Genomic DNA, 25,039 nt, shown 5'->3' with positions numbered 1-25,039 from the left:
ATGAAACACGTTATGATGGTGTACTTGGATTTGATTTCTTGTCCCCTAACGAGGCAGAGATATTCATCGCAGAAAGAAAGATCAGACTAGGTCGTAGCAACTACAACCTAGGAGATCATTCTTCAGATCTTACTCAAAGGAGCAGCAATAGTGACATCGTGGGAATGGACCGCCCAAACGATGCAACAGTTCAAACCATCTGAGTAGATGTTCAAATTGATCAGCCTCAGCAAATTCCCAAGGGAGGAGGAAGGACAATCTATGTTGAAGTTAAGTCACGCCGCTGCAAGGAAGGAACTTTATTGTTAATTGTGCGATCCGAGAAAAGTGAGTTACTGGATACAATGCATTGTTATGTTGCTAGAAGTGTTGGTGTCGCTACAATGGTGAGACAGAATGTCGCAAAAGTCCCAGTTACAATAACGAATATGAGCAACGAGGATGTTGTTTTGCCGCAAGGAATGAAAGTTGCTGAAGTGAAGTGTTGAGTGTAAGTAAAAGTGACATAATACAGATTCCAGATGAGGTAACAAATGCTGCAGTTATAAACACAGATTTTTGTAACAGTACCACAGGAGACGAAGTTAATAATGAACTGAAGCGCAAGATTTGGAAGAAGATAGAACATTTGACAGCTGATGTACAGAAGATTTTAGCACCTGTTTTGTTGGAGTATGCAGATTTATTCTGAGAATGTGCAAATTTACCTGTCACTCATTTAGTTCAGCATCATGTTCATACAGGGAATGCAGCCCCGATCACACAGAAACCTTACCGAATACCATTCAGTCAAAGAGAGTTGGCAGAAGACATGGTTAAAGAACAATCAGAACCTGGAATTATAAGACCAAGAGATCCTTCAGACCCACCTTGGTGTTCGCCTATTGTAACTGTAAAGAAGAATTCAATTTCTGGAGAACCACAGTTCCGTTTTTGTGTTGAGTACCGATCTTTGGATGCTGTGACCACACCCATCATTTACCCCTTACCAAATTCGTTTTTGTGTTGAGTACCGATCTTTGGATGCTGTGACCACACCCATCATTTACCCCTTACCAAATTTAGTGCAAACCTTGGATTACTTGGGCAGGTGTTGAATTTTTTCAGTATGTGATTTAACAAGTGGTTATCACCAGTTAACAGTGCAGCCAGATTATCAAGCAAAAACTTCATTTGTAACAGCAACAGGAGTATACAAGTATCTTCATATGTCATTTGGACTTCGTAATGCTCCAGCTACATTTCAGCGCCTGATGGATTCAGTTTTTACAAGGGCTCACCCCAACACAAGCACTTGTTTATCTTGATGATATAATAATTTTTGGGGAAAACATGAAGCAGCATACTGAGAGACTACAAGCTGGTTTTGAGTGTATAAGAAGCGCAAACCTGTCTTTATCAATAGATAAATGTCATTTTGCACAAAGTAAAGCTAACTACCTTGGTCATGTTATAACCAGTGAAGGTGTTCGACCTGATACAAAATTAATTGGAGAACCACAGAATTTGAAAGAACAATAATTCTTGGGATTGTCAAATTTCTACAGACGATTTATAGCCAGTTATGCTAATATAGCATGTCCAATGACACAGCTACTGAAGAAAGGAGCCATATTTAATTGGTCAACAGAGTGCAAAGAGGCAATGGAAGAACTTAAAACTGCTCCAACTATAGCTCCAGTGTTAGCCTATTCGGATTTCAGTAAACCTTTTATTCTTTCAACAGATGCACCCAATTTTGCCATAGGTGCAATCTTGTCTCAAGAAGTTGATGGTCATGAACATCCAATCTCATTTGCTTTCAGACAATTAAACAAAGCTGAATGTAATTATACTACTACTGAGAAGGAGCTTTGTACTTTGGTTTTTGGTATAGCACATAACAGATGATGCTTAAATGGTTATTGAGCTTAAAGGATCCAAGTTCCAGATTAACAAGGTGGGCATTAAGTCTGAGTGAGTACCAATTTAAGGTTATTCACTGACATGGTAAACAACATGTGAATGCTGATGCAATGAGTCAAAAAGTCTGTTTGTGTTACTATAAGTTGAGAAGAAGAGTTGAAGGCAGCTCAGGAAGAAGGTCCACAATGCAAATTATGGAAAAATGATCAATGTTTTGTCGAAATAGATGGATTATTGGACAAAATCACTAGTAAAGGAAACCACATAGTTATTCCAGAAAGCATGAAAGAGCAAATCATGAAGAACAACATGATTCAAAGAACTGCAGTAAAAAAGCAACCAACATTAAAATTGCTCAAATGTTTTGGTGGCCGAGCCACAAAGCTGACATTTTCGAGTTTGTTTCACAATGTGATTCCTGTAACAGATGGAATGAATGAGTAGGACTAGATGTCGTAGGACAATTGCCTAAGATTAAAGATAGAAACAAATATATATTGACAGTGTTAGATCATTTCTCTAGATACCTTCTCATGATACCAATACCTGATTGGCGTGCTTAGACTATAGCTAAAGTTTTTGTAAAAGAATGTATTCTTAAGTTTGGATCACCATTAAATATAATTAGTGATCAAGGAACGAATTTTATGAGTGAATTACTTAAACAGACTTGTAAGCTCATGCAAATAACTCAGTTAAGGACTGCACCAGCACACACTGAAGGAAATGGAAGAGTCAAGCAAGTCCACAGAACAATTATTAAAATGGTTAGTCATTAGGTGAGCAGCAAACACGACAGTTGGCATGTCTGTTTACCGTACTTGGTTAGTTGTTACAATGCTAAAATGCTCAGCTCAACTGGCTTAAGTCCATATGAGATCGTTTACGGAAGAAGAATGCATTCACCCTTGGACTTTACATGATCAACTGCCAGAATCGGCAATGAACAAGTAAGGGATCTAGCATGCAAGCTAAAGGAAGCATGGAGGGGAGTGAAGCAGCGAAATCATCACTCCTTTCTTCAGCAAGCAAGACAACAAGACCGCCAAGCGGCAGTGCCACAGTATTGAGTTGGAGATCTTGTGTATCTGAGCAACATGGTGTTACGGAAGAGTCAAGTTGAAAAGTTTAAGAAGTTTTGGAAAGGACCATATCCGATCTTGGAGGTGTTGTCGCCAGTCACTCTTAAGCTCCAACTGCCCTTTCGTTCGATTGTCGTTCCACACAAACTCAATGCTGATCTACAGCAGGGCCTCATGGATTCCATCTCTCCGCCCTTTCTTTGGTCTTCCTAGTGGTCTTCTTGCACAGGGAGTAAAATCTATGGATTTCAAGGGCCATTGGTGTTTATCCATCCGAGCCACATGTCCTGCCCTTTCTAGCCGCTTGCTTCTCATCAGGCCTACTGTTGTTGTTGTTGTTGTTGTTGTTGTTGTTGTTGTTGTTGTTGTTGTGGTCTTCAGTCCTGAGACTGGTTTGATGCAGCTCTGCATGCTACCCTATCCTGTGCAAGCTTCTTCATCTCCCAGTACTTACTACAACCCACATCCTTCTGAATCTGCTTAGTATATTCATCTCTTGGTCTCCCTCTATGATTTTTACCCTCCACACTGCCCTCCAATGCTAAATTTGTGATCCCTTGATGCCTCAGAACATGTCCTACTAACCGGTCCCTTCTTTTTGTCAAGTTGTGCCACATACTCCTCTTCTCCCCAATTCTATTCAACACTTCATCATTAGTTATGTGATCTACCCATCTAATCTTCAGCATTCTTCTGTAGCACCACATTTCGAAAGCTTCTATTCTCGTCTTGTCCAAACTATTTGTCGTCCATGTTTCACTTCCATACATGGCTACACTCCATACAAATACTTTCAGAAACGACTTCCTGACACTAAAACCTATACTTGATGTTAACAAATTTCTCTTCTTCAGAAAGGGTTTCCTTGCCATTGCCAGTATACATTTTATATCTTCTCTACTTCGACCATCATCAGTTATTTTGCTCTCCAAATAGCAAAACTCCTTTACTACTTTCAGTGTCTCATTTCCTAATCTAATTCCCTCAGCATCACCCGACTTAATTCGACTACATTCCATTATCCTCGTTTTGCTTTTGTTGATGTTCATCTTATATCCTCCTTTCAAGACACTGTCCATTCCGTTCAACTGCTCCTCCAAGTCCTTTGCTGTCTCTGATAGAATTACAATGTCATCGGCGAACCTCAAAGTTTTTATTTCTTCTCCATTGATTTTAATACCTACTCTGAATTATTCTTTTGTTTCCTTTACTGCTTGCTCAATATACAGATTGAATAACATCAGGGAGAGGCTACAACCCTGTCTCACTCCCTTCCCAACCACTGCTTCCCTTTCATGCCCCTCGACTCTTATAACTGCCATCTGGTTTCTGTACAAATTGTAAATAGCTTTTCGCTCCCTGTATTTTACCCCTGCCACCTTCAGAATTTGAAAGAGAGTATTCCAGTCAACATTGTCAAAAGCTTGCTCTAAGTCTACAAATGCTAGAAACGTAGGTTTGCCTTTCCTTAATCTTTCTTCTAAGATAAGTCATAAGGTCAGTATTGCCTCACGTGTTCCAATATTTCTACGGAATCCAAACTGATCTTCCCCAAGGTCGGCTTCTACTAGTTTTTCCATTCGTCTGTAAAGAATTCGTGTTAGTATTTTGCAGCTGTGACTTATTAAACTGATAGTTCAGTAAGTTTCACATCTGCCAACACCTGCTTTCTTTGGGATTGGAATTATTATATTCTTCTTGAAGTCTGAGGGTATTTCGCCTGTCTCATACATCTTGCTCACCAGATGGTAGAGTTTTGTCAGGACTGGCTCTCCTAAGGTCATCAGTAGTTCTAATGGAATGCTGTCTACTCCCGGGGCCTTGTTACGACTCAGGTCTTTCAGTGCTCTGTCAAACTCTTCACGCAGTATCGTATCTCCCATTTCATCTTCATCTACATCCTCTTCCATTTCCATAACATTGTCTTCAAGTACATCACCCTTGTATAGACTCTCTATATACTCCTTCCACCTTTCTGCTTTCCCTTCTTTGCTTAGAACTGGGTCTCCATCTGAGCTCTTGATATTCATACAAGTAGTTCTCTTTTCTCCAAAGGTCTCTTTAATTTTCCTGTAGGCAATATCTATCTTACCCCTAGTGAGATAAGCCTCTACATCCATACATTTGTCCTCTAGCCATCCCTGCTTAGCCACTTTGCACTTCCTGTCGATCTCTTTTTTGAGACGTTTGTAGTCCTTTTTGCATGTTTCATTTACAGCATTTTTATATTTTCTCCTTTCATCAATTAAATTCAATATTTCTTCTGTTACCCAAGGATTTCCAGTCACCCATGACTATTAAATTTTCATCTCCCTTCACTACCTGAATAATTTCTTTTATCTCATCATACATTTCATCAATTTCTTCATCATCTGCAGAGCTAGTTGGCATATAAACTTGTACTACTGTAGTATGCGTGGGCTTTGTGTCTATCTTGGCCACAATAATGAGTTCACTACGCTGTTTGTAGTAGCTTACCTGCACTCCTATTTTTTTATTCATTATTAAACCTACTCCTGCATTACCCCTATTTGATCTTGTATTTATAACCCTGTATTCACCTGACCAAAAGTCTTGTTCCTCCTGCCACCGAACTTCACTAATTCCCACTATATCTAACTTTAACCTATCCATTTTCCTTTTTAAATTTTCTAACCTACCTGTCCGATTAAGGGATCTGACATTCCACGCTCTGATCAGTAGAATGCCAGTTTTCTTTTTCCTGATAATGACGTCCTCTTGAGTATTCCCTGCCTGGAGATCCGAATGGGAGACTATTTTACCTCCATAATATTTTACCCAAGAGGATGCCATCATTATTTAACCATACAGTAAAGCTGCATGCCCTCGGGAAAAATTATGGCTGTAGTTTCCCCTTGCTTTCAGCCGTTCGCAGTACCAGCACAGCAAGGCCGTTTTGGTTAATATGTTGCAAGGCCAGGTCAGTCAATCATCCAGACTGTTGCCCCTGCAACTACTGTAAAGGCTGCTGCCCCTCTTCAGGAACCACACGTTTGTCTGGCCTCTCAACAGATACCCCTCCGTTTTGGTTGCACCTACGGTACGCCCATCTGTATTGCTGAGGCACGCAAGCCTCACCACCAACGGCAAGGTCCATGCTTCATGGGGAAGGCCTACTATGTTTGTTGTATCGTAGGTTTCATCCAGCTCACAGTTGTGCCAGACTCTCCCTTCTCCAGCGATCTCATTTTATACTACGCACTAGATGTTCTTTAAGATTTTTCACTTGAAAATGAGAAGACTTCTTCTGACACTCCAAGTTTCACAACCATAATGCCCTATCAGTATTTTGCACAGCTGGAGTTTGAAATTGCTTGACAGATTGCTTGATTTAAACAGCTGACTTAGACTGAAGTATGATTGGTTTGAGGGTTGGATTCCTTCTGTAATTTCTGCCTCACAGGATGCATCCTGAGTAAAGATTACCTCCAGATATGTGATATTATGAACCCTTTCATATGATCTGGTGCTGACTACCAGAGGCTGGAGTGGGACTCTCAAATGGGTATGAGTCCTGCTCATCATCAGATACTCAGTCTTTGCTTGATTTACAAGGAGACCAATTCTGCTTGCTGCTGCCCCAACACTGTTTCTCATATGCTTCACTTCTTCTGTAGATCTGGACAGCACGGCTACATCACTGGCATATGTGAGATGTGTGACTCGATTTTCTCACCCTTTACTTTGATTCCTGGTGGAAAGCTCCTCTCATTATCTTTTTGAGTGCCAGGTTGAAAGTAGCACACCATGTGTTTGTCTCAACCCTTAAAGCTCTTCGTGACTTAGTTCCCGAGCTTCACTTTGCCTTTGGCATCAGTGAGACAAGCTCGAACTAGGATGACAAGTCTCTTGAGCATCCAGACTGTTGGGCAATTCATTGGGCTCTCCTGGTGGATGCTGTCATATGCCTTCATAAAATGTAGGTCTTCTCCATACTCCCACACCTTTTCAATGAGCTGTTGCAGCACCTAGATGTTGTCGACAGTCAACAGCTCTTTCTGAAACCCCATTGATTTTCAAGAGTCACTCCTTCTTTAAACAGATGGATTCTATCTTGTATATACTTGGACAAGATCTTATAGCAGACACTGCGGAGGACAATTCCTTTGTAGCTGATGCAGTCCATTTGGTCGCATTTCTTGTGTATAGAGCAGATGATTGCTGTCTTTCTGTCTTCTGGGATCTCCTCCTTTCTGGATTCCACCTTTTCCAGGGCTCTTGGTCTTCATAAGCTTCATTATTTGAATCTTTATTTCCTCCAGTGTAGGTGGTGGATAATTTAAATCTACAATGTTAGAAGGTTGAAATTCAAGCACACCTTTAGGTTCATGACAGCTCCCTGAAGTATTGTTTCCATTATTTCCATCTCTCAGCAATGTTGAACTCATTTTTGAGTGTGGTCCTATTATTGTCCTTAACAAATTTTTGGCTGCTGTGGTATCCCTTTATAAAGAAGTTAACTTTACATTACATCTTTTGTACCTCTTTCCCCATGAAATCTTGTTGGGCTTCCCCTATCATTCCTTTGATGTACACTCTTTGCTCTCCTTGGGATTGTCGAGCTACTTCTCTAACTTCTTTGAACTGTGCTTTGCGTTGAACAAAATATGTGCCTCATAGCCAGCTCTTTTTGGCTCCTCTTCTCTTGGATAATTTCTTAATGCATTCATCCCCAAACCAAGTCTTCTTGCCCCTTATCTGCTTCTCGATGGCTGCATTTGCCACCTTAGTTACTGTGTCCTTGATTTCTCTCCGCACGTCTTACACTTTCCTTTTTTTAATCATTCTCCTGCAGAATTTCAAAGTGGTTGCTGAGATAGCTTTGATATCTCTTAATATCTTTGAATGCATCAACGTGATAGCATACTACGTTCTTAAGATTGTTTCTGACCCTGGATGTGTGTTGTATTTGTAGCCAGCTGTCTTCTAGGAAGTGGTCACTACCGTTTTCTGCACCCCATGCTGTTTTTACATCCCTCACCCATTTCTTTGCTTGGATGTCAATTGCAATGTGATCTATCTGATTAACTGTTTTACCATCTGGTGACACCCAGGTTCCTTAATGTATATCTTGCCGCTGGAAATTTGTGCTGTTGATGAACATCCCTTTTGATGTTGCAAATGTTATGAACATGAAGCCATTGTCATTGCTGAGTTAATGTAAACTGTGTCTTCCAATTGTTGAATGTAATACACCTTCTCTTCCACTTCAGTATTCATATCACCCCGTAGGAATTTAAAATTGCTTTTGCAATGTCGCCCATGACAACTTTCAATTCTGCATGCAGTATTCATCTTTCACTTGGCATGTGCTTTCTTCTGTATGTGCTTGGCAGTTCACAAATGACATTTTACATATTGTCTTGCTTATTTTTAATCCAGCTATTCTAGGAGCCACTGATAAAAATCCCTTACCCAGTTTATGCCACCGGCCACTGTGGCCGAGCGGTTCTAGATGCTTCAGTCTGGAACCGCACGACTGCTACGGTCGGAGGTTTGAATCCTGCCTCGGGCATGGATGTGTGTGATGCCCTTAGGTTGGTTAGGTTTAAGTAGTTCTAAGTTCTAGGGAACTGATGACCTCAGATGTTAAGTCCCATAGTGCTCAGAGCCATTTGAACCAGTTTGTGTCCTGTCTCACCTGTCTCACCACTTCCATAAAAGATTGTATAGTTCTTGACACTGGTGATACCAGTATTCTCCCAACATACTTCCTGTAAACCGACTAAATCCATGCTATATCTTTCAATGACTTTGACTAGGTTGACTGAAGCACCTGGTCTGTATAAACTATGAATATTCCATGTTCTAAATCATATACCTTGTCCTCACACTTCTTGTCTGTTTTGTACTATCGGATTCCAAGGCTTCTTGTAATTTGTTTACTGTTAACAAGTTTTCTGTGATAGGGGTAACGTTTGCCAACTCCCAATCTGGAGGACCATTGTTTTTGATCTTGGGGTAACCTCCCACCTGGATGAATTGCTTTCTCTACAGCTGTCACAGTTCATCTCCCCTTTTCTCAAAAATGTCAATGAATGAAGGACAGTGAATAGGAAGATATGATGTGAGGCACACTCCCAGAGACCTGTCCTGCTTGGTAGACCCTGCAAATAACGTTATCCCCATGTTGTTCAAACATGCAACCCTTTCCACCCGCGTAGACAGTACTACTATAAGGCGGTGTCTCTTGAAGAGGTCTATTTGTTAATAAATATTGAATCTGAACAAAAGTGAAAAAAAATAGGTAGTTGCTACTAGTGAAATTCAAGCCAGAAACTTCAGGTTTTGAATACTTTTATGCTATGTATCAAACTACCAATGACTATGTCAAGAAGTTGCAAATGTTTGTGCTTACAGATTTTCCAATCTTCAAAGGCATATTTTTTTAAAGGATTGCATTGTACAAATTGATGTGTTTCAGTGGACTCTAAATGTTATACCTATGAAGAAAATCAAAGACTTCCACTCCATAATGTCTCCTTGTAAGATAAAAATGAATAAAGAAATATAGTTACAAAAGCTGTTTCGTGATTTCATCTCAAATCGAGCAGGTCGTGTCAACTCATGGTCATGAATTTCTCTGGAAAAAATATATATTAGACCTCTATATCATGAGTGTAAGAAATAGAGTATTTTCATTTTATCTTAATTTTTGTAAATGTACAGCCCTTTGAAAAATGTATATTTTGTAAATAACTCTTAAAACAGTAGAGAACAAAAAAATTATAACTAATAAACCAAAAATAATGGAGACATACCAGATGTGTTATGTTAAAGCTCCTTCGAAGTGTGTTGAAATTTAATTGACACCCGTGCACTTATGGGCTTCCTTTAACTTACAAACTTAAGAAATCTAAGTTTTTTTCCACTTAATATTTGTTGTAACTTCAGTAGTCACAGAACACTATCTTTTCTGCCATATTATCAGATACTACCGATGTAATTATAAACAGTATCTTCTCTGCTCCAACTATCTGTAGTATGTAAATATTTATTACCAAAAATTTAAAAAATTGCATTTTTATGAGATTTTACAAATTATTTACTCGAAAACTCCTGTCCAAAAGCATTTGAGAATTACACAAAATATTGTTTAGTTAATATGGTAGTATTCAGTATGGGCAATATATTTCTGTGTAAAGTGTTAAAAATTTGTCAACATTCTGCACATTTCACATCACTAAATTTCTTGTGTAAAATATGCATGTTGGCTGCGCTCTTTCCGTTATGCATCGAGTTTTTGTTTGGTTTGAACTTTTTGTTAGATACGTCAATAACGAAATACAGTAGTGCAAGAGTGAGGTATGTGGACAATGCAAAAAGACACAAGAAGATGGTGTTCAAGAAGAGTGGAAAACACTTCAGAATTGTTAGAAATCTGTCAGGGGTTTTGCAGAAATATCGTGGTCCTCAAATAATGGTATTAGCAACACATCCATTGTGCAGGAATTGCTATGCTCACTACAAGAAGAAATTTAGTGACAACCCATATGAACAGTCACCATCTCTAGAATGTGAAGTTGAAGAAGACAGTGCAGATGTTTATATTCCTGGGTGTGAAGCTGTTGGTGTGTTGAATATTAGTGTTTCTGCTGTATCCCCTGCTATATTCCCCATTAAGTATCCAGGAAAGAAAACAGTATGTAAAAAGAAAAGTGGAAGAAATTGAAACAATTTTTACACAAGCAACATCTTCAAAACTTTGTGAAGTGTATAATGGTTCAGAACCTGAATATGTTTATGAAATGTGATGTGTGGTTTCAATACTTAAATATTGCTATCTCAGCAGCCACCTATACTGAGAAGGCACAGTTACTGACACTGATACCAGGTTGCTACTCTAAGCAGCAGGTGCTGAAATACATACTCACTTCCTTACATTATTTGATTTCAAAAGCTTGTAAAATAAAGAACTTCTTTGGGCCGAAACCTGGTTAACAATAAAAGTAATATTGTAGAACAAAAGCAAACTGGTGCTTTTCATTTATTATAATGTTGTTCTGCCAAGAACCGACGGAAGATTCTCTTAAAATGAGAAAGGTATTTGGGCAAGCCTAGATTCTTACTGTGGGCATCCATTGCAAGATGATATGCTTACTGATGCTCTGTGTGATGACAAAGACTGCAACAGGCGAAGTTCTAACCAGGCTGATGTTATCTCTGGTAGTGAAAATGGTGAAAAAATTAAATAGGTAAAAAGAAATATGACAAGATCAACAGTAGAAGCTTATCTCCTGATGAAAAAGGTGAACCAGAATTTAAAAATTGGCCTCACAAAATTCTACTTCCTACGACCAAAATGGGTAAAATGCCAGCCAGTGAAGGAAGTGTGCACGTGTATTTACTGCACTATTTTGAAACTTGTTTCTTTGGCCATAAGCAGTGTCACAGGGAAGAAGTACACAGAGATGGACCTGATACTTTTGTGTATCTGTCAGGAGCTGCAAGATAAATGTTGGTTGCAGGAGTGTGCAATGTGTCCTGGTGCTAAAGTGATGACTGTTGAAGCATTAAACCTTCAGAATACTGACAATGACGTAAACTATGCATTGTGGGAGGGAGGAGAGTTGCTGAAGAAGACAGAAGAGCCAGAGAAGTTTGTTACAGAGGTTAGGCATTTGGTCATGAAAGGAATAGCTCGCCATCATATCTGGAGGTTTCAGAGGTAGGCCATAGCAGAAATAAAATCAGCCACATCCCAGAATCCTGGAACTTTAGTTCTTCATTTCGACTTTGCTGATAACTGGTCTGTTGCTTTGCAGAATGAAATTCAAAGCTACCACAGGCACACATCACAGGTATCAATATTCACATATGTTGCTCACTTCCTTGGATCATCACACTGTTTTGCTATTGTCAGTGATTATCTCATTCATGACAGTGTACATGCATGCTATGCTGTCAGCATGATAATTGATGACTTAGCATCTAGAGGCCATGCATTTCCTACACATGTGACTGATAGTGCAGCATCTCATTTTAAGAACCACTTGCATCTTTATGAGCTCAGTCAACACTGTAGTACATGAATTAAGACCACATCTTGCAACGAGATTTGATCTCCAGCACAAAGCTGTTGATGATATAAGAGATGCTACTGGATTTTTACACACAATATCAACTTTAGTAATGAACATGAAACTCTTAATTCTAAATGAAAGTACATTAAGAGAATTCTGTTTAAAAGATACGGAAGAGTTTTCTGCTATGAAGCATGTGGTAGGATATCAATCAGGTCACTACTGGGTTGCAAATGGGAGTGGCACACATACTGCGAGAACAGTTCTCCATGAAATGCATCCTGTTACTTTGTGTGAAATGCAGAGACCACAGTAGACATTAGAAGACTTTGTAGCGATCCATTTCATTTCTCGTGTGTGTGACAATCAGTGCGGGGGTGGGACAGATAATAAGTGTGTCTCAGGAGCTGCAAGATATGATATAACCATCTCCTTCATAATACCTCATTGTCCTGCTAATGCTTTCAAATGGCCATCTTCAACAGACCAGTGTGCAGTTCCCATTTTCCAAGTACTGCTGTTGGTGGATCATCCTTGTCCGAGTGCAAATTCAGCTTGGCTTTACAAGTTCAATGAGAAGCAGATGAAAAAAAAAAAAACCAAATAAACTCTTTTCAACAGTGCAGTGTTGATTGTTACATTGTAGGCAGTTTTAGTTCATGGAAAAGTAGTAAAATCATGACAGAGGACAATAATAATTTGTAAGTATCATCATAAAAAGAAAAATGGGTATAAATATTCTATAATCTAATGTTTGCTATAAAATGCTTTCAAATAAAATTATGAATTGTATTTCCACTCGCTTACAATGTTGTAAAATAATTATTTTGATTCATAAATACCAGGTTTGCATGACTTTTTGACCTCGATAGTAGAGCTAAGTCTACCTAAAATTTTTCTCACATTTTGTATAGACAACTATTTCCCATACTCACTGCACATTCCCTGAGTACAATGACCAACTAACATGTGTTATTGATAGTTCTGATGCCACAGTGTTGGTGCACACTCGTAGGTTGGCACTATGTGAGTGGATGAATTACGCCAACCACAGCGCCCTCTAGCTGACACTTTGGAGCTCAACGAGCGCCGCTCTGCTTTCTGCCCAGTTGATCAAGAGCACACGACCTAGCAACTTAGCTTCTACTTGTAGGGGGGCTAGCCATTATAGACTTTGCCTTTGTTAGCTTTGATACATGAACGGCTTCACACCTACGTGCTCATCTGTACCAAAAGTTAAGTAATGTATTTGTATATGTTTATACACCAGTAAAGGTGCTTTAACTTTACTTGCAGTACCGAAGTACTTTAGCTCACCGGCTTCTACTCGCTTCCTTCATTCGGCCTATTTCACAGATCTCAGGAGCAGGCACATGCGCCGCCTTTCAGGCGGGATACAAAATAACATACCATGAAATTTTTAGAACATTTAAGATGGGGTTTTGGAGAAAATAATTAGTAAAAACCAAAAAATTTCAGGTTCTTCCATATTTATGTACAAATATTTTGACAGTTTAAGTATTTCATGTGCAATGTCGTAGCTGACAGTTAGCATCCTTCCACTTTATTATTTCTCAAGACAGTTTGACTGTTCATATTTTCAAAACATAATTTTGAAATTTGCAAATAGTTACAAAGTTTCATAGTTTATTTTAATGTTCTCATTTAAAGAAGTGTGTAGTGTTTTAACAAATCATCAGAAAATCAAAATATTTTAGTTTTGGAGAAGTATCATGCGAAACTTCAACATATATTTTGTTCAACAAACTTTGAAATACTGATGTGACACATTCACTCGTGCCCTGTATGATCTGAGATGAAATCACTCTGCTATAATTTCTAAAAAACGATAATACTGCACATTAATGAAGTAGTTGTAAGATGATAGTGTTGGGAAATATGGGAGTAGCCATTAAGCTGTGCCACATACTTACCCCATTTCTGTGATTCTCTTCCATTGGTGTAACAAACGTGTGACCACCTTCTTTGTACCTTTGTTATTAAACTACGTATTCTTTACACTAATGTAAACCTATCTGGAAACTGTCTGCATGCAGCCACATTTCAGTAGACATTAAGTCACTGGGATGTAGCAGGCAAAGATGTCATGAAACAAACTTAAAGTGGGCAGTGTATGTACAAGACATAAGACTCCTCTTATAGGGGGGAGACCGAGTGAGATGGTGCAGTTGTTAGTACACTGGTCTAGCATTCAGGAGTATGGATGGATCAAACCTGTGTCTGGCCATCCTGATTCAGGTTTTCCGTGATTTCCCTAAAATGCTTCAGGCAAATGCCAGAATGGTTTCTTTGAAAGGGCACTGTTGATTTCCTTCCCTATCCTTCCTTAATCTGAGCTTGTGCACCGTCTCTAATGACCTCATTGTTGGTGGGACATTAAACACAAATGTCCTCCTCCTACAGGGAAGAGCGGGGCACATTTAACCAAATTCTAGATTATAATATAATCATATGAAACATGACTTTTTTTGTAAATAGCTCTTGTAATTACTACAGAATGTTGGATAGTTTGTAGCTTCTTATCACAGTGGGAACGATAAACAAACGGTCCAATTTTCGTTGAAATGTACTCCTACTCTGGAGATCATTTCAGACTCTTAATAACAAATTAGCTGTTCTTACTTTTAGGTCAACTCACTGTGTATTTTTTTGGTGTAAGAGATGTATAAGATACCTAGAGGTACAAATACAACAAAATTAATGATACCAAATGCAATAAATAGAAGTAGAATTGTCCACATGAATCTTTCATTGATTTTTCCCTGTTTCACTTCAACTTGCCTTAAAAATAGCTCTTTGCTGTTCTTTCCTGCAAATTCTACAGGTTCATCATCATTTACTTAAGTCCACATTTTAACAATCAAATTTTTAAAAGACCTGCACCATATTCAGTATAAGAAAAGTCACACAGTATAACTTTCCTCGTAGCCTTGCATTTAATGTTTGTTTATTTTCAGATTTCATTTTCTTTAAAGCCACTCTTCATTTCATCTGAATTTTTTAAGGCTTTCCAGTTCAGTTAAGTATTTTTCCTTTCTTTCTGTTAGAACTTCAAGTTTAACACATATATTTCGGAACGACACAACAACACATATAAGTCACAGAGTAAGTTGACATGTGTATTCGTTAGCATTCGAATAAGCACTGAGTCCCAGTGTAGCGGCCGCTGCTCGGCTGGCCGCTTAGGTGGCGCAGCTGCTGCATGCTGGCAGACAGCGCCCCACGTAGAGGACGCGCGTAATTGCGCGGCGGCACTTTGAATGATCGGCGAGTCACAACACTTTTCCCCCCTTTAAAATTGTTGCACTGGTCTTGATGGAGGTGTCCTGGAGATGGCTAACGTCCATAGGCGTTGTTTGACTCGCCGTAAAGTCTCGAGGAGGCGGCTTCCCGTACGGACGGAAGTGTCCCCGATGATAACGGGTCGAGATGACAGGAGATGTAGGTGTCGAATCTGCTGGGGCCCCATGCACCAATCTGCCCATTGTGGCAAGTCCAGTTGATGTGACAGGAGACATGGGTGATGTGTCGGCGTCCATTGGAGGAGGAGGCGAGTAGATTTGCTCAGACAGAGGATGGTCTTCCGGTTCCTGCATGGGCATGTCTCCTGGTGGCGTCCATTCTGGTGCTGGCATCGCAATGACGGTGAGAGGGCTGCGTTGTGAGTATTGAGAGATGCCAAGATCCCGAGCGTCAGGTAGAGCCAAAGGTGGTATGGCGGCATTCGGAACAGGCGTTGCTGGCACCCGAGGCCGAAGCTGGTCCAAATGACGCACTGCAACACCCGTGTCTGTCTGGATTTCATACAGGCATCTGCCATGGTGTCTTAAGATGTGGACCAGGCTCCATTTTGGCCGCCTGCCATATCCCCGTACCCAGACGAGGTCGTCTGCGGTGAACCGGCCAAGTGAAGGCACCCGCGGCTGTGAGGTGGGAGGCCGCAGAAGATGAAGTAGCGTGCGGGGCTGTCGGCCAAGTAAGAGCTCAGCCGGGCTGTGGTCGCCCATGGGGGTGAAACGGTAAGACGCCAGAAACTGGAGAAGCGCCTCATCAGCAGCAGAAGAAGTCAGAAGTTTCCGCATCTGAGTCTTAAATGTGCGGACCAGTCGTTCAGCTTCACCGTTGGATTGTGGATGGAACGGTGGGGCCGTGACATGCGTAACGCCGTGACGAGCACAAAAATCCGCAAATTCGGAAGAGGCAAATTGTGGACCATTATCAGTAACAAGAGTAGAGGGGAGGCCTTCCAAAGAAAAAATGCGGGCGAGAGCACTGGTGGTTGCCGCGGTGGTAGGTGACGTGCAACGTACAATGAAAGGAAAGTTAGAGTAGGCGTCAATTACGAGGAGCCAATAAGTACCTAAAAAGGGTCCCGCATAGTCAGCATGAATGCGCTCCCAGGGCTTCTCAGGCAAAGGCCACGGTGACAAAGATGACTTCGGGGCAGCGGTCTGTGACGCACAAAGGCCGCAGGCAGCGACCATGTGTGCTATTTAGAGTCGATGCCAGGCCAGTACACATGACGGCGCGCCAGAGATTTTGTGTGAGACACACCCCAGTGCCCTTGGTGAAGGAGGCGCAAGACCGAAGCACGCGAAGACGCAGGTACCACAACACGCGGCGAAGCATTGTAGTGGAGAGGAGGATAACACCATCCCTAGCCGTGAGGCGGTAGCGCAAAGTGTAGTAGTTCCGCAACGGATCAGAAGTCTTAGCAGATGGGCGATCTGGCCAACCCTTCTGAATACAGCGTAAAACCCGGGAGAGGGTAGGGTCAGAACCCGTAGCAGCCGCCAGCCTGTCTCCAGTGATGGTGAACCTGTCCACAACCCGCTGCTCGGCAACATCCAGGTGGAAACACAAAAGTTCGTCCCTATCGAATGCCTGATCAGGACCCATGGGAAGGCGAGACAGAGCATCAGCATTTGCGTGTTGAGCCGTTGGCCGGAAATGAATCTCATAATTGAAACGGGACAAGTAAAGAGCCCAACGCTGGAGGCGGTGTGCAGCCTTGTCGGGAAGTGACGTTGATGGATGAAACAAGGAAACAAGTGGTTTGTGATCCGTAACAAGATGAAATTTGGAGCCATAGAGAAAAACACCAAACTTATGAAGAGCATAAATGATGCCCAAAGCTTCTTTCTCAATTTGAGAATACTTTTGTTGGGCATCCGTGAGCGTTTTGGAGGCATAAGCAATGGGTTGTTCCGAACCGTCAGAAAAACAGTGCACAAGGACTGCACCGACCCCGTATTGAGAGGCGTCTGTGGCAGGAACAAGATGTTGGCCAGGTCGATAAGTAGCCAGGCACGGGGCCTGTTTCAGCAGAGTCTTTAATTTCTGGAAAGCCGCTTCACATGACGCGGACCAGTGAAAAGGCACGTTTTTATGCAACAGGCAATGCAACGGCTGAGCCACCGAAGCTGCAGACGGTAGAAACTTGTGATAGTATGCTATTTTCCCCAAGAAGGCCTGCAGTTCCTTAACAGATGTAGGGCGAGGAAGGGCATCGATCGCAGCGACAGTTTGTTGAAGCGGACGAATACCATCCCGAGAGAGTTGAAACCCCAAGTATGTGATGGATGCCTGAAAAAATTGTGATTTCTGAAGATTACACTTAAGACCGGGAGTCTGTAAGACATGAAAAAGTGTGCGGAGATTTTCAAGATGTTCTTCCGTGATGGAGCCAGTGACAACAATGTTGTCCATGTAATTGATACACCTAGGGACAGGGAGCAATAATTGTTCCAAGAATCGCTGAAAAAGAGCAGGGGCGCTAGCAACCCCGAATGGCAAGCGTTGGTATTGATAGAGGCCGAAAGGCGTGTTAAGGACCAGAAACTGCTGGGAAGCAGCGTCGAGAGGAAGTTGATGATAAGCTTCTCACAGGTCAATTTTAGAAAAATACTGGCCTCCAGCAAGTTTAGTGAACAGTTTTTCAGGACGGGGCATAGGGTAAGTGTCGATGAGGCATTGAGCATTTACAGTGGCTTTGAAATCGCCACAGAGACGAATATCACCATTTGGCTTAGCAACTACAACGACAGGAGAGGACCACTCACTGGAAGTGACAGGAAGCAAGACCCCTGACGCAGTGAGACGATCCAACTCCCGTTTTACCCGATCACAAAGGGCCACAGGAATGGGCCAAGCCCGAAAAAACTTAGACCGAGCAGTGGGTTTGAGCGTGATATGAGCTTCAAAGTCATTTGCACGGCCTAACCCAGGAGAAAAAAGGGACGAAAATGTCATCGACAAGGAATCCAGTTGAGCATAAGGAATAGCGTCAGAGACAATATTGACATAGTCACCTATGGAGACCCCCAAAAACGCGAAAGGCATCGAAACCAAAAAGATTTTCTGCGTTGCTCTGGTCGACTACAAATATGGGAACAGTGCGAATGACAGATTTGTAAGATACCTCAGCATTAAACTGTCCCAAGAGAGAAATCTTCTGTTTATTGTACGTCCGTAATTGCCGAGTGACAGGGGACAGGATTGGAGAGCCCAGCTGAAGATACATCTGAGAATTAATTATAGTGGCAGCAGAACCGGTATCCACTTGCATGCGAACATCTCGACCAAGGATTTGGACAGTGAGGAATAACTTCCCTGAAAGGGAAGAAGTGCAATTGACAGACAACACAGAATCAGAATCAGCATCATGTTCATGAACATCATGAATGCGGTCAGAATTACAAACGGAAGACACATGACCTTTCTTTTTGCAATTGTGACACACAGCCCAACGTTGGGGACAATCCTCGCGTGAATGTTTCATAAAACACCGCAGACATGAAGGAAGTTGCCGGGGGTTTTGCTGCAGTTTCTTAGCGGGTTGTTTACGGCTAGGCCGAGGCTGCGCGTGGGAGTGCACCGTGGCCACGTTGGCTGGCGGGGACGCGCCGCACGCGTCGTTGGGGAAATACAACCTCTGTGCGCTGTTGACATCACCCCACGCTTCTATTTGCACCCCAGCGGCGCGAGAAATTTCAAAAGACTGCGCAATGGAGAGAACTTCATCTAGAGTCGGATTCGCCAACTGAAGGGCACGTTGCTGAACTTCTTTGTCAGGCACCGACCGGATAATAGCATCCCATACCATGGAATCGGCATAGGATTCTTTGTGAACATCAGTAACAAATTGACACTTTCGACTGAGGCCGTGAAGTTCAGCAGCCCAAGCGCGATAGGATTGATTTGGTTGTTTTTGACAACGATAAAAGGCAACACGAGAGGCTACTACATGCGTTTGCTTTTGAAAATAGACAGACAGAAGTGAGCACATTTCAGCGAAGGACAAAGACGCAGGATCCTTCAAAGGAGCCAATTGCGACAACAACCGATACATTTGAGGTGAAATCCAGGAAAGGAACAGAGACTTACATGGTTGTTCGTCCGTGACATGAAATGCCAAGAAGTGCTGTCGAAGACGTTTTTCATAATCAGACCAGTCTTCCGCCGTCTCGTCGTAAGGAGGAAAAGGAGGTATAGCCAACGACGAGATACGCCCCCCATTTGACACCGCGACAAAATCGCGAATCGCCGCTGTCAGAAGTGTTTGCTGTTCAAGGAGATTTTGCAAGAGTTGCTCGACAGTAGCCATGGAACCCTGTGAGTCAATGATGAAAAGGAAAAATCCACTACCTCGTCGCCAATTGTTAGAACTTCAAGTTTAACACATATATTTCGGAACGACACAACAACACATATAAGTCACAGAGTAAGTTGACATGTGTATTCGTTAGCATTCGAATAAGCACTGTGTCCCAGTCTAGCGGCCGCTGCTTGGCTGGCCGCTTAGGTGGTGCAGCTGCTGCATGGCTGGCAGACAGCGCCGCACGTAGAGGACGCGCGTAATTGCGCGGCGGCAATTTGAATGATCGGCGAGTCACAACACTTTCTTTTTTCAAGCAAATATTGACTTTTCTTTCTTCCCCTCAACTTACTTTTTGCTTCTGCAACAGGAATCTGCCAGACAGCTTCATTTTCATTGCTTATTCTAGGTTCGTATTTCGTTGTACAGTTCACTTCAACATTATAGGAACCAACTACATCCAGGTTGTGAATTCAGTCTTCTGCGATATCATTTGAATGAACAGCTCATCCATTATAGTCAAACATTGCAGCAACATTTACTTTGAAACTTCCTGGCAGATTAAAACTGTGTGCTGGACCATGACTCGAACTCGGGACCTTTGCCTTTCGCGGGCAAGTGCTCTACCATCTGAGCTACCCAAGCACGACTCACGACCCATTGTCACAGCTTCAATTCTGCCAGTACCTCGGCTCCTACTTTCCAAACTCTTTTGCGAACCTTGTAGAACTACCACTCCAGGAAGAAAGGATATTGTGGAAACATTTACTTTATTTATAGTTGTTGCTCTTGATAATTTACTTCTTTGAGGTTTTCATAAGCTGTTGATAGCACCTGCTGAAACTTTTGGCCAAGTTAATCCTAGCTATTTTATATACATCTACACTGTGTCCATGAACCCAGTATTTTTACATACTCTTCTGTAAGCTATCATTTTTGTTTATAATTAATTCAACTATTTGTATTTTTAACTTAAGAATTGCTATTGTTCAGCTTAATATAGTTCATATTAACATCTCAAATAAAGCAGGACAGTACATCCCAAAGAGATCTGCAATTCTAAAGGGCACCCCATATTTTACTGATATACGACCTTTGTAATCTGATCTTTTTTTGCTTTCATTGCTTTTTTAATAAAATCTTTTGTCACTTTTCTGACCTTTCTAAGTATTTGCTCACTTGCTTATGGTTTAACACACTTGCTTTTTGCAAAAGCACACTATATTAACCAAGCTTAAAAGAAACAATGTACTTTTCATCTGTTATTCCAAATAATAATACATTATTGCCACAATAAATATGCAAATGGCTTGGTGTTGAAATGACCCCCAATGGTTTCATGAAATTTGCCACATGTGCAGCCATTAAGATTAAAGCACTGTTACTTCTTTTAACAATGTGTGTGACATTATTTATGGGACATTTAATGCAGAATTTCCTAATTAAGGGAGTGAACGCATTTCATTTACCTTGATTGATATTAAGTAACAAAAATGCACTGTTGAAAACAGAACTGAGGTTTCGTTTGTCCACCATGTAACAGTACTTATTGAATAGCAGTCCTATTATGGATAAAATGCAGAGGACCCCATTGTCAGCTATTGTCCAGTTGTGTAACTTGAGTGTACCTGTTGGCCAAGGACAGAGAGGTTTATGTGGTGAGACATTAAAACTGTTTAAAGGTGCCCCTAGTTGAAATGCACTGCCCCCTCCCCTCTCCCAATTTCTAATTTAAAAATTTCTTTGATGTGTAAATCATGTGGTGTTATCATTTACACTTTTTAAATGTCATATACAGCGGAAGTGCACAATATTAACTTAGTTTGCAAGTACTTGCACTTTGATTTCTGGTTGTGCTGCAGTAATTGAATTATGGATAAAAAGGTCACCATACATACCTGATTTATACTTTTTCTTTCTTTTTTCCTGGTGGTAAAAGAGAGAAGTTTGTGAGTAAATCAACTCATAACATATTCCTCGAATACTTGGCATTTTATCTTCACTGGAATTTATTGTATGACCAAATGAAAACTTGTTGGCAGTTGTATCAAGTACAGTCAATTAATTGATTGAGTGAGGAACTTACAAATCACCCAATTCACATTCATGCAAAATACAGAAAATTAATAAAACTATGAACAGGGAGAAAATTTTTTCCTAGTCTAGAAATTATCTAGCCATTTATGATGGAACATGTACACCGAAATTTTATCTTGTTTTAATTTTAAGGGCCAAATCTATGCATGTTGTCTGGTAAGGAAGATCAACATTGTAACATAAACTGGCACTGTTACCAGTAACAATCATATTCCTTTGAGTCTCAGGAGCTAAAAGTGTGTATGTTCTGTTAGAATCAGTAATAATCTTAGCGCGTAAGAGTAATGCTTACATCCTGAATGTTTCCATAGAGTCTCACTTGAACATAAAATAGTTAATAATATTAAAAATTTGTGAAGCTATTGGAAGAAAAGTGATTATTGTTGTATAATGCTGTGAAAATTTGATTTCAGGTGCAGTTGTAATGGGCGACCAAGGAAATCAGAGGGGTAGTCTGGCAGATGACTTGGCAGCACTGCTCAATTCTGGGTTCCGTGCAGACATCACTCTGCATGCTGGCAACTTCAAGGTGCTGGCCCACAAGACTGTGCTGGTTGCACGAAGCCCATTTTTTGCTGCTGTATTAAAAAATGGAAGACAGCACTGTCACATCGAACTGCATGATGTCGAGCCAGATGTGCTGCTGCAACTTGTAATTTTCATGTACACTGACAGAGTTCCCAAGCTGCAGAGTATGGCACCAAAGTTACTTTTAGCAGCAGAAAAGCTCAAATTGCCTGTCCTGGAGCAAAAGTGTAAGGAGCAGTTAATTCTGGACATGTCGAAAGAGCAAATGACTGCAAATACCTTGATCACTGTGCACAACTTATTTAAGAACCAAAAGAGGACTGCAGCTGTGATGAATGACACCCGAACTGTACAAGATGCAAATGTAGAGCACTCTACAGAAATGTCACCAAACTCCCTACAAGTGGCCACAGAGGAATCTAGTGCAAAAAAAAGAAAACTGGGAAGTTTTGTACAAACTTCAGGACATGGATCTAGTGTTCAAATAGCAACACCAAAAATGCCCTTACAAGGGGCTGAGGGGCTGTGGATTTTCAATGAAGCATCACCAAAAATCTTCATACAGACTACTAACGATGGATCTCGTGTAAAAGGCAAATCACCAAAAGTCCCAATACAAGCTGTTGACAAAGTACCTTATTTAAAAGTAAAATCACCAACAGTCGTATTAAAGGCTGCTGACAAGGGGTCTCATGTTACTGATGAGGGATCTCATGTTAATGGAAAATCAACAAAAGTTCTTTTACAGGCTACTGATGAGCAACCTTGTTTACAGGGATTTATGGCAGTATTACGTTTACAGCCTGTTGATAAGGCATCTTGTTTAAATGAAAAATTGTCAAAAGGTTCTCTGCACGCTACTAATGATGGATATCATTTAAATGGGCAGTTGCCAAATGTTCCTGTACAGGCTACTGATGAGGGATCTCATTTAACTGGAAAATCGCAGACAGTTCCAAAACAGGCTACTGACAAGCAATCTAATGTAGATGTAAAATCTCCAACAGTCCCAGTACAGGCAACTGACAAGGGATCCCATTTAGATACAAAATCACCAACACACTCTGTTTGCTCTACCTATGAGGGACCTGTAGAGGCTATTGTTGAGGAATCTTGTTTGAATGGAGAAAGTCCAAAAATCACTGTACAGACTAGTGCAGAGAGTGTGTGTTTGAATGGAGCATCACCAAAAATCTCTGAAGTCATTGTGATAGAGGAATCTCCAAAACCCCCTGCTAAACACAGATTGAGCACAAAGGGAACAACAACAGTCAAAAGCAGGTTAGAACACAATGATATTTTCTCTTTGTGTGATATATATATATATATATATATATGTTCGTTTGTGTGTCTGTTGACCTGCCAGCACTTTCATTTGGTAAGTCACAACATCTTTGTTTTTAGGTATATTTTTCCTTCGTGGAATGTTTCCTTCTATTATAACTATATATATATATCTAAAACAAAGATGATGTGACTTACCAAATGAAAGTGCTGGCAGGTCGATAGACACACAAACATACTCACGAAATTCAAGCTTTCGCAACAAACGGTTGCTCCATCAGGAAAGAGGGAAGGAGAGGGAAAGACGAAAGGATGTGGGTTTTAAGGGAGAGGGTAAGGAGTCATTCCAATCCCGGACTACAAGTATACACTCGTGTGCGCGCACACACACATATCCATCCACACATATACAGACACAGGCAGACACATTTGTCTGCCTGTGTGTGTATATGTGCGGATGGATGTGTGTGTGTGTGTGTGTTTGCGTATGTGCGAGTACATACCTGTCCTTTTTTCCCCCTAATGTAAGTCTTTCCGCTCCTGGGATTGGAATGACACCTTTCCCTTAAAACCCACATCCTTTCACCTTTCCCTCTCCTTCCCTCTTTCCTGATGAAGCAACCTTGGGTTGCGAAAGCTTGAATATTTGTGTGTGTGTTTGTGTGTTTTTTATTGTGTCTATCAACATACCAGCACTTTCTCGTTTGTTAAGTTACAGCATCTTTGTTTTTTATATATATTTTTCCCACGTGGAAGTTTCCCTCTATATATATATATATATATATATATATATATATATATATATATATATATATATATATATATATATATAAAGAAAGATGATGAGACTTACCAAACAAAAGCGCTGGCAGGTCGATAGACACACAAACATACACACAAAATCTAGCTTTCGCAACCAACGGTTGCCTCATCAGGAAAGAGGGAAGGAGAAGGAAAGACAAAAGGATATGGGTTTTAAGGGAGAGGGTAAGGAGTCATTCCAATCCCGGGAGCGGAAAGACTTACCTTAGGGGAAAAAAGGACAGGTATACACTCGCACACACACACATATCCATCCATACATACAAGACACAAGCAGACATTTGTAAAGGCAAAGAGTTTGAGCAGAGATGTCAGTCGGGACGGAAGTATAGAGGCAAAGATGATGTTGAAAGACAGGTGAGGTATGAGCGGCGGCAGATTGAAATTAGGAATTAGCGGAGATTGAGGCCTGGCGGATAGCGAGAAGAGAGGATATGCTGAAGGGCAAGTTCCCATCTCCGGAGTTCTGACAGGTTGGTGTTAGTGGGAAGTATCCAGATAACCCGGACGGTGTAACACTGTGCCAAGATGTGTTGGCCGTGCACCAAGGCATGTTTAGCCACAGGGTGATCCTCATTACCAACAAACACTGTCTGCCTGTGTCCATTCATGCGAATGGACAGTTTGTTGCTGGTCATTCCCACATAGAACGCTTCACA

At 41.1% G+C, this 25,039-nt stretch overlaps 1 protein-coding gene across 2 annotated transcripts in view; it reads left to right on the top strand.

Moving 5' to 3' along the window:
• Positions 1–25,039, top strand: part of LOC126100820 (uncharacterized) — a 97,043-nt gene that overhangs the window by 34,448 nt on the left and 37,556 nt on the right. For both annotated transcript variants that reach the window (XM_049911452.1, XM_049911451.1), the window contains exon 2: positions 22,160–23,555. In XM_049911452.1, coding sequence (XP_049767409.1) covers positions 22,171–23,555 — 1,385 coding nt within the window. In that variant the 5' untranslated portion in view covers positions 22,160–22,170. The remainder of the gene's footprint in view (positions 1–22,159; positions 23,556–25,039) is intronic.

The sequence above is a fragment of the Schistocerca cancellata genome, chromosome 9, assembly GCF_023864275.1.
Source record: "Schistocerca cancellata isolate TAMUIC-IGC-003103 chromosome 9, iqSchCanc2.1, whole genome shotgun sequence".
NCBI lineage: Eukaryota > Metazoa > Arthropoda > Insecta > Orthoptera > Acrididae > Schistocerca > Schistocerca cancellata.
Note: the sequence above shows the minus strand (reverse complement) of the source record. Positions and strands in the feature narration are given on the sequence as shown.